Genomic DNA, 10,422 nt, shown 5'->3' on the forward strand with positions numbered 1-10,422 from the left:
AGAAATATGCACAAGGGAAAAAATGGATAATAAAACCGAGGGGGAAAACAAACCCCGTGAGTACATGATTCCAACACATGAGGGGAAAAAATTAGGGAGAATAAGAGGAGTTCTATTCTCGGACAAAAACCTAAGCAAGAAAAATTGATTAAATTAGATTAGATCAAAGAATGTTTATAGCACAAGAACACTATGACTCAACTGATTTTTTCACCATCTATTCTCCCGAAACAAAAGGGAGATGGAAGAAGAGAAGAGAACAGGAAAGTTGAATTTGATGGGGATCTCTTCAGATATATCATTGACCAAATCTTCGGGAATGCACAATGTATGAGAGAGAGGCTAAAGAATGAATGGGACTGAGTGGTCATCTCAAGTCCATCGCTTCAAGGAAGCAGTTTGGAGTGGTCTGCAGCCGGCAGAGTTGGAGGAGCAGTTCGCCGACTTCCACCGAAAACGTCGTCACCAAACGGAACCTTTCCAAGTAGTTTCCCGCCTTTGAAGTACAATTATCACGTGAGCAATTTTTGCAACATGAAATCAATATAGAAATGGGTTAATTTGATATCAAAGAAAGAGGAAAACACGGCAAGGGTAAGCAAGAGCAGTTCACCTGCTCTTAATTTTCCTCCTTTGAAGTACAAACTCATGTGAGTGACCCGTAATCTCTGCACCATGAAATCAAGTGTCTGCAGAAGTAGCAGTTGAACTGCTAGCTTGAAGAAGGGACTGACAAAACCCATCTCCCAAATCATGTAAAATCCCAATTTTTTTGGTTGGATTTGCCCAGAATAGGCGCGCCGAATTTGTGCTCAGAACAGCCATTGGTACAGAGAAATAAAGAAAGGCCTTCAACGGCAAAAGAAAGAACAGGGGTTCAATGAGAAATATTTGACTGTCCAATGAGAAGGAAACGGTTTAAAAGAAAAGGAACTTGATAAATGGGGTTTTTGTTCAGTGGAGTCGGTTTTTTTGCTTTTCCGCTTCATAAATAGGGTCAAGTGCTGTTTTGTCCCAGACATCGTCTAATGAGAAAAGCAACGGTCCAATGAGAAATATGTGATTTTGCCACATGGCAAAAGAAAAGGAAAGCACAAATAGAAAGAAAAGAAATGGTCCAATGCCAAAAGAAAGAGAATGCTCCGGACAAGTTGCAAAGAGAAGGCTTCAGACAACTTGCAAGAAATATTTGGCTTGCCACTTGTCAAATAATAAAGAAGTCACTTGGCAAGAGGAAATGAAAGCAGTAAACCTTTCTCTTTTCTTATATACATGAGAAAAGCAACGGTCCAATGAGAAATATGTGATTTTGCCACATGGCAAAAGAAAAGGAAAGCACAAATAGAAAGAAAAGAAATGGTCCAATGCCAAAAGAAAGAGAATGCTCCGGACAAGTTGCAAAAAGAAGGCTTCAGACAACTTGCAAGAAATATTTGGCTTGCCACTTGTCAAATAATAAAGATGTCACTTGGCAAGAGGAAATGAAAGCAGTAAACCTTTCTCTTTTCTTATATACAAGGTAGATATGGTCGGTAGATAAGCCCCTTGGATTGGTTCGGATGGTTTCGGAGTAGTTTAGTTAGGTCCTAAGGTCGTATGTTCGAGTCACCTCTCTATTACTTGTATATCCTTGGGGGACGAGTGGCAAAGTTGGAATACTCCCTATGTTGAAAAAAAAAACGATAGATATAGATATTTTATTATAAAAAGAGGTTAAACTTGAAGAAAAGTATTATCGGGAGATTCGAATATAAGATCTCTAATTGTTGGGATCTCAACTTTAGCTACTAAATTAAGATCTCCTCAGCTGATTGCACCTAGATCTAATTTATGACACACACAAATTCCATCATTCATTTATACATGAAAAGTCTCTTAAAAGTAATACATAAAATACCTCTTAAAACTAATACAATTTATAGAGATTTTTTTGTAGGGATATTTTTCTAATTTATTATTTGGAAAAAAAAGAGCAAAAAACAACATAGTAACACAATTGTATATTTTATTATAAAAAGACAATAAACTCATAAAAAATACTACAGGCAAAAAATATTTTGTGATTATTATTATGCATTGAAATCATAGCAATAGCATTCAAATAGCAAAGGAGAATAAACCCTTGCAAAAAAAAAAAAAAAAAGAGAAAAGGATATGAGTTGTTTAAAAAAAAAACTCCATCCAAGAGGTAAAAAAAAAAAAAAATAGATTGCACCTGTATCTATTTTTTTTTTCTACCAGAGGATAGGTGGAGCTTAAAAGGCAAATAAGGGACAAGGAGATTTATATTTAGAACCTTTAATTTCTAGAATCTCAATTTTAACTACTAAACCAAGGCCTTAGAGACTGATTGCACCTCTATGTCATTTATTTATGCATGAAAGGCCTCTTAATAAAAGTAATAATAAGGATTGCAGCAGCACTATAATCATATATCAAGCTTATTTCTTTTCCTTAATTTGAAAAAGCGAAGGCCTTAATAAAACTTCGGGAACAAAAATTAATACCAACTTGTTGCAAAGTGAGTAAAAAAATTTGTGAATAATTTTTTCTCTAACTCATTATTAAAAATAGAAAGAAAACATCTGAGTAATAAAATTATATATTTTATTATAAAAAAGCTTACAAAAAATTACAATTTAGACAAATAATCATGACAAAGATGCAGTAAAATGGGTAGTTAAAAATCTAGAATGAATTTTTTTCTTAATCTATTATTAGAAAAAAGCAGTAAACAATATAGTAACCAATTGTACATTTTATCACAAAAAAAAGAATAAATGCGCACAAAAAATTCCACACTAAAAAGGATGTCTTTTTCGATTATTATTACAAAAGTAGTCGAATTCAAATAGCAAAAACAAAAGAAAGAATAAAACCCCACAAAATATAGAAACCGATATCAGTTGTACATAAAAAAAAAAAGAAAAAGGTATAAAAGAAAAGGAAAACCAACAACCCCATCTAGGAAGGGAAAAAACATGATCCTATCCGTATCCAATTTGTAAGACATAGGTGAATATCATAATTCACACAAAAAAACAAGAAAACATTCAAAAGCAATAAGCATTCCGGTAGCACCACAATTATATCATCATTTACGATTTACATTTACATAAAAAAGGTAAGAACTCTAGTACAGTGCAACTATTATCAATACCTATGAAAGGTAAATAACAGTAATAATCATAAGATAATAATAAAAGTAACAATATGGTAAGCAATTTAACAGCAACAAAATTTTTGGGAAAAAAAAAAAGGAAAACAAGGGGATAAAAGAGCAAAACCGGTAAGAAATGCGGCACCACCACAAATATAATATAATATAAGAAGAACAAAACGGAAAGAAGCATTCTATAAACTAACGGCCATTTGGGCTGTTGATCACCATCATAGTCTTTAAAACTGGGTGGAGTATAGTACATCCGTTTGGTTTCAATAAAAGTTCAGTGTCATCTAGATCCGTTTGGTTATAAGTTAAAATAGGAGTAGGTGTACTTTGGTAGACAAGTAACGATTGACAAAAAAATAAAAAAAAAGAAGGAAGGAAGGAAGCATTCTATACAAAATGGAAAAGTACTACGTCATAATAAAGTAAAAGTACTACGTAATAATAAGCATTTTGGCAAGCGCAATTTCTTTGGCAAACTATTATTCAAGAAAAAGGAGGAAACTACATAATAGCACAATTGCCTATTCTATTATAATAACAAAAGTATTATAAAAAAATAAATTTGAGAAAAAATATTGTCGGTAAAAAAAAATCAACATGAGATTTAAACTTAGGATACTTAATTTCTGCAGCCTTATCTTTAGCTACTAAACTAGGACATCATCAGCTGATTACACCTATATTTAACTCATAACACAGCAAATTCCATTATTTATTTATACATAAAAGGTCCTTTATTAAATCCCACGATTCATCAAAGACCTCTCAAAAGCACCACAATTCATAAAGAATTTTTTGGAAGCGTATTTTTTTGGCAACGTATTATTCAGGAAAAAGGAGAAAACAACATAATGGTTCAATTGAATATTCTAACAATAGCATATTAATAATATGGCAAGCAATTTAATCGCAAGAGAATTTGGGGGAAAAAAGGGAAAAAAGAAGCCAGGGAAAAAAGGAGAACAAAACCAATATAAGAAATGTAGCAACACTACAAAATTATATATTCTAGTACAAATAATACTAACAATAACAGTAATACACATAATACAAAAATAATAATATGGCAAGCAATTAAATAGCAGCAGAGTTTGGGGGAAAGAGGGGGAAATGAAGAGGGGAAAAAAAAAGAAATCCAGCTCCACAACAAATATAATATTACACAACAACAAGAATAAAAAGAAGAAAAGAAGAAAACGGAAAGAACCACTCTATCCAAAAAAGCAACTTCCAATCCACAGTGCACGTGACTTGAGCATGCAGGAGGACGTTCACCAACTAATTTAAGGGATTTGGACACCATCTTTTTAAGCTTCAATTAATCCTGCAGACGTGCTTTGTGGGAAATGGAGAATAGTCCAAGTCCCTAATTTAAGCACTTCTTTCCACTTAATATGTAACTTCTTTAACATACAATACTTCCAAAGGTAAAAAGTAACATAACCAAGTCTTTTTTTTTCCTCTTTTCCTGTCTCTTCTTAATATTTGTTGCAAAAAAAAAAAGGATGTTTTAACATATTAATTAATTGAGTGTATGGTTCTTTGTTGAGGAAAAATAGAAGCAATTTAAAAGTTTCTGTACTACTCTGACTGAAATACAAAGAAAGAAAAGTGCATCATAGCAGAAATAAGAAAAAGGAATTGAGATTTTATGGCTAGTTGCATCAAGTCAAACAAAAAGGATGCTCCAGAAATTGCTTTCAAGAAACTTGAATTAGACTGCTTGTGAGGGGATTGACTCTATTTATGAGGGACTAGACTCTTCTTCTTCTTCTTTGCTGGAGCTCACAGTTCAATTAAGATCCTTAGAACCTCATTTCCCCCATCTATCTGTTCTTGTTGAATTTGCTTCACTGAATTTGCAACAGACTTGCGACATCGTTTCACCTCAATCATTTCAAGAGTCGGACATTCCCCTAAACAAGAAGGCAACTCTTCCAAGTTCCGACAACTATGCACAACCAATTTCTCAAGACCCGCAAAATTATCAAAAGATGCAGTCCAGCTGCAAAAGTCCCACAAGCCTCTCAATTTCAAGACTCGGAGGCTAGGGAACTCCCCTTCTTTCATTTCCCATTCTTCCCCAACGACGGAGTCATCGAGTAATTTAAGGACTTCAAGTTTGGGCAACTTTCCAATTTTTGAGATTTCACCCCATGGCTGAGTAGTCACTTGGAGTGTCAACTTCTTCAAATTCAATGGGAATTTAAATCCATATCCGTATAAGAAACGCAGAGTAAGTGATTCTAGTTGACTAAAATAGTCAAACATGAGAATCCCATCCCGAGTACATTTTTCTCTTGATGCCGTCTTCGGACATCTTAGCCTGCGGATGTTTGGCAACTTTGTCAGTATCTTTTGGAAGTTTTGAGAGGAGGGATCAATGGCAAGGCTTAAAGTGTCTAAATGAAATAAGCCTGGGCATACTTCAAGATTTTCAACAGGAAAAATGAAACCAGCATAGAAACTTGTAGTCCATAGATGCCTCAATGTCTTAATGTTCCAGATAGTCTTGGGTAACAAACAATGAGTGCAGTATCCTCGTAGCAGAAAAGTTTGTAACCTTGAGAGGTTAGCAATTGCAGCTGGGATGAAATTTACTTCTGTAGCACGAACAGCCAAGTATCTCAATTGAGCAAGCAAAAGTACTTCCATCGGAAAATATGCACCAAACTCCAATTCCCCCAAATCCAACACTCTGAGAAGTTTAGGTAACCAAAACCCCAAATCATCCTCCTTAAACAATAACAAACTGCATACATTGGGAAATTCTAGCATTAACTCCCAAATCATCAAATTCCTGGCACTTCGATCACAAACTCGGAGGGGGTTGCTTGGACTAGTAAGAATAAAACGATCATTCCGACCATGCAAAACATGTAGAAAGTTTTCTTCTTTGGCTTTTTGCACACAAAACTCATGTACCAAATCATGAAGTTGGCAGGCTTTGGCACCACCTATGGTTCTTTGTTCAGAAATCATAACTAAACTTCTATCAATCAGATCCTTCAAATAGTCATCTGCGACATCCTCTAAACTCTTTTCTTCAGTCTTTCGCACGAAACCTTCAGAGATCCAGAGCCATAACAACCTTCGGACAGGAACATTTTCATCTTCTTTATATGCACCAAAGTAAAGAAGGCATGGCTTCAAATCATCCGATAAATGACTGTAACTCAGCTCAAGCATCTTCATGCAGTATTCGTCATCAAGGACAATACTGGAAGTTAGACTCTTCGCAACTTCTTCCCAACAATCTTCTGCAGTATTAGCAAGAATTCCAGCAATGAGGACAATTGTGAGAGGTAAACCCCTACATAAGTTTGCTATTTGAGATCCAACTTTACCTAGTGTCGGAGGAAAACCTTCTTTGCCAAATAACTTTTTTTGTAGCAATTTCCAACTCTCTGCGTCAGTAAGGTGGCGGAGATGGTGAGCCTTGGTATCAGGTTTGAATTGCAATTGAATTCTGCTGGTGAAGAGAATCCTACTTCCGTTAGCATCATCGGGCAATGATCTCTCCATCAAATTCCATGCCTTAATCTCCCACACATCATCCAGAAAAATGAGATACCTATTTCTCTTTAAAAGTTTGTACAGCTTGTGAGCCAAATCATTTTCATCCATCTCAAGATATTCACCAGGACTTCTAGAAGAAATACTACATAAAAGCTGAACTAACAAACTGTGCATGCTATACACTTGAGAAACAGTACACCGAGCAAGGATATGAAAGTGGCTCAAAATTAATGCATCATTGCAAACTCTATTGGCCAATGTTGTCTTACCAAGTCCAGCCATACCCACAATTGAAACAAAATCCAACAGCTTTGAACCCCTGGTAAGACTATGAATAATTGCCTTTACCTCATCATCAAGACCCACCAGAACTTCATTCAACACTGGGGTACGACATTTTGACTCAATGCGGAAAGATTTCTGATTAGTTCTCTGAGCTCCACAGTCATGCCTCGTGCTATCATAGGTTTCAAGGGCCTCAGTCCTCAAAAGCTGGATATCTCTAGCAACTCTTACCAAATATTCATGTTTATCACCAACCACGATAGAGTCAATGACAAACTCTGCCCTGTGCGCAACCTCCATAACACGACTCCAAAGAGCTTGGAGTTTTCCATTCCGGTTGCGCTGGTCTGCTATTTTGACAAGGAAAGATCTTAAGAATATGAGATCTTCTAGGACTGTGTGGATTTGATCTTTCGGGAATGCAACTGAATCATCAGTCTCACTACAATTTTCTAGTTCCTTCAGATTTTCAAGGAGAAAATCCATAGAGCCCAACTCATTGGTCCTAGGAAAACCAAATGGCGAGAATAGTAATGTTACTGGATCAGTAACTTCTGCCCTAATAAACTTGAGCACTTTAAGCAAATGAAAAAGAGCAAGATCGGTTTCCTTGGCCAAGCCTTCTTTGATTTGATTCACAGAAAGAGAGAAAATTACAACCGCTGCATCACAGGCCACAACTCCAATAAGATTCTTCATTGCATGACATAGCTCTTTGAACTTCTCCTGATGCCTGAGAAGGATTGTAAGGAATCTTAGCCCGTCAAGGAGCTTTAGCATTTGATTCATAATCGGAACAAGAATATTGGTACGAGAGTTCAGCAGCTCCACAAAATTGGGAACGAGACGATACATAAAGTCAGCTACTAGATGCTTGTTCTTCTCCAGAGCTGAAATGTCTGCTGATCTTGATAACTTTGCAGCAGTCATGACATGGATGTAAGTTTCTCGGACCTGGGGATCACCGGGATTAATCTTCTCATCTATTAGTCGAGAAATTTGAAGTTCTGTTTCATTCTGTACTTCTTTATCTACGTGAAGGCACCATATAGAAGCCAGGTGTAATGCCTTGATAGACACCACTTCTGCGTGAATCAAGAGATCTATCAGTTGCTGACCCTTGACACCGCGAAGCATGGCGAAAAGAATGAAACTCTTCAAGAACATTAGCTTCTTTACAAGGCGTTCGAAATAGGAGCCAATCATTTCCGCCAGAGACTTTGAAACCGAATCAATGAAATCCATAACTAGCTCTGGATCACGCAGCCAGTAACAGTCCAGCAGATAGTTGATGCACGATGCGTTGATATCTGTTTCGAAAAACAACTCGATTGCTTCCTGGAATATGATGAGCTCACTTATGATCTGAGACGAAGCAGGTGAACGAGGATGAATCAAGTATTCGCTGCAAGCAAATTCAAGATCTTGCATTCTCCTGATAATCAGATCTTGAATTCTGAAAGAAGTAACATCCTTCTCCTCATCTTGTTCCAAACAGGTTTCATGGTTCCTCCTCCTACACTTTGTCAGATACAGATCAAAGCTTTGTAACACTCTCACCTCGATCTCCAGCTTAAAGGTAGCAAAATCGAAGCTAGGACCGAATGTCTTACGGATCCAGCCCAGATAATCGAAAAAGAGCTCAAAGCAATTACTGTAGGATATCTCCATTCTTGTATCTTCTATTCACTCTGACATCAAATTTGTATCTTGAATAAACTTTTAGTTCGTCCGCAGGACTCTCTGGAGACAATAGGGTCCGTTCCTCGGCGCCTAAAGGAGTCAGCTTTTGTCTACTTTCGGCCGAAGTGCATTTCCAAGTAATGGACACAAATCTAGATCCTAATGCAGTAAATGGTTTATAAATGCTTACTGTTCATTTTCGATACCCACAAAACTTGTAAATATACCAGAATGTAAACGCTACAATCAAAACTGTGACAAATTATCCTACCAATTTAGATACGATACGATGGACTTTAACTGTGATTCTCTTGTCAAAACGAATTGTTTGTTAGATACTTCAACAAGAGTACACACATCAATCCAAACAGAGCCAAGTTGCAGGTTTTTATACTCTAGTTACTTTGTTTGTGTCGTTTTCATGTCAACCACCATGAGGATTCTATATTTAGAAGAATATATATGGTTCAGTAGAAACATTCCGTTTGACAAGTGAATTTTTTGAGTGTTTATCTAAAATTTAACTGTAGTTTACTGTAAAAGTTTTTTAAAAAATTTTTGAAATGTGTTTTTTTTTTATTATTTTGAAGTTTATAGTTGAAAATTTTTAAAAATTTTTTTGAGATTACTGTAATTAAAATTTTTAAAAAACTTGTAACAGACAAACTTGACAAAAAACTTGATTGGCAAACAAGGTTGAGAAGAAATTCTCCCAAGAGGATTAGAGGGGAAGTCAGTAAAGTGCTGGATAATATGAAGGAGGCGAATAGTGGTAAATATCTAGGCCTTCCGATGACAATTGGGAGAGATAAAAACCAGGTTTTTGGCTTCCTGATGAACAACATTAGCAGTAAGCTCCAGAGTTGGAAACAAAAATTGCTCAGTCAAGGGGGTAAGGAAGTTTTGATCAAAGCAGTTATCATGGCTATGCCAACGTACATTATGTCCTGCTTTAAATTACCCAAGGGTCTGTGTAAGGCTGTTAGTGCTAAGATTGCGAGGTTCTGGTGGGGTGGTGGGGAACAGGAAAATAAGGTGCATTGGGTTAGATGGAGTAAGCTGTCTGAGGTGAAAGGGAAAGGGGGTATGGGTTTTAGAGACCTGGAAGCTTCTAATTTGGCTATGCTTGCAAAACAAATTTGGAGAATTGTGATTAATCCAAATTTGTTAGTAAGCAAAGTCTTGAAGGCCAGGTACATGAAGGAGGAGGATTGGTTAGGACAGCAACCCCCTAATAATGCTTCATGGTGCTGGAAAAGTATGCATAAGGGGGGGAATTGCTTCAAAAGAGGTTATGGAAAAGGGTGGGGGATGGGAGGTCAGTGAGGATTTGGCAGGATAAGTGGATACCTGGGTTGGTGGATGGAAGAGTTCCCACGGCTAGACCAGTAGGTTGTCATCTAGAGTTTGTTAATGAGCTTATAGAGGGAGGGAAGTGGAACATTGGTCTTCTGCAGCTTTGGTTTAATGAAGATATAGTAAACCAGATTTCTAATATTCCTCTTAGCTTGTATAACAGAAAGGATAGATTATTCTGGAAACACAGCAAGTCTGGAATCTACACGGTGAAGACCGGATATGTGATTGCCAAGGAGGAAAAGGAGGTAACAAATCAAAGGCCAGCACCTAATCCGGAAACCAGTTGGGAAATAAGAAAGCATACAGTTTGGAAAACCTTGTGGAGCCTAAACATTAAGCTGAAATTGAAACATTTCCTATGGAGATGTCTACAAAATGGTTTGGCCACTAAGGATGCTCTCTAT

At 36.6% G+C, this 10,422-nt stretch overlaps 1 protein-coding gene across 1 annotated transcript; it reads right to left on the reverse strand.

Annotated features, from left to right (window-relative positions):
* Positions 1 to 4,957: 4,957 nt before the first annotated feature.
* LOC113777053 (putative late blight resistance protein homolog R1A-3) lies at positions 4,958 to 8,647 on the reverse strand. Its single transcript, XM_027322098.1, has one exon. It carries the CDS (start codon positions 8,645 to 8,647, stop codon positions 4,958 to 4,960), a length of 3,690 nt encoding a protein of 1,229 aa, XP_027177899.1.
* Between the last annotated feature and the right edge of the window lie 1,775 nt (positions 8,648 to 10,422).

The sequence above is a fragment of the Coffea eugenioides genome, chromosome 7 (genome assembly GCF_003713205.1).
Source record: "Coffea eugenioides isolate CCC68of chromosome 7, Ceug_1.0, whole genome shotgun sequence".
In the NCBI taxonomy this organism is placed as follows: domain Eukaryota; kingdom Viridiplantae; phylum Streptophyta; class Magnoliopsida; order Gentianales; family Rubiaceae; genus Coffea; species Coffea eugenioides.

Bases quoted from the DNA above. Each gene is read 5' to 3' on its own strand.
- LOC113777053 (XM_027322098.1), bottom strand. From the start codon at position 8,647: ATGGAGATATCCTACAGTAATTGCTTTGAGCTCTTTTTCGATTATCTG.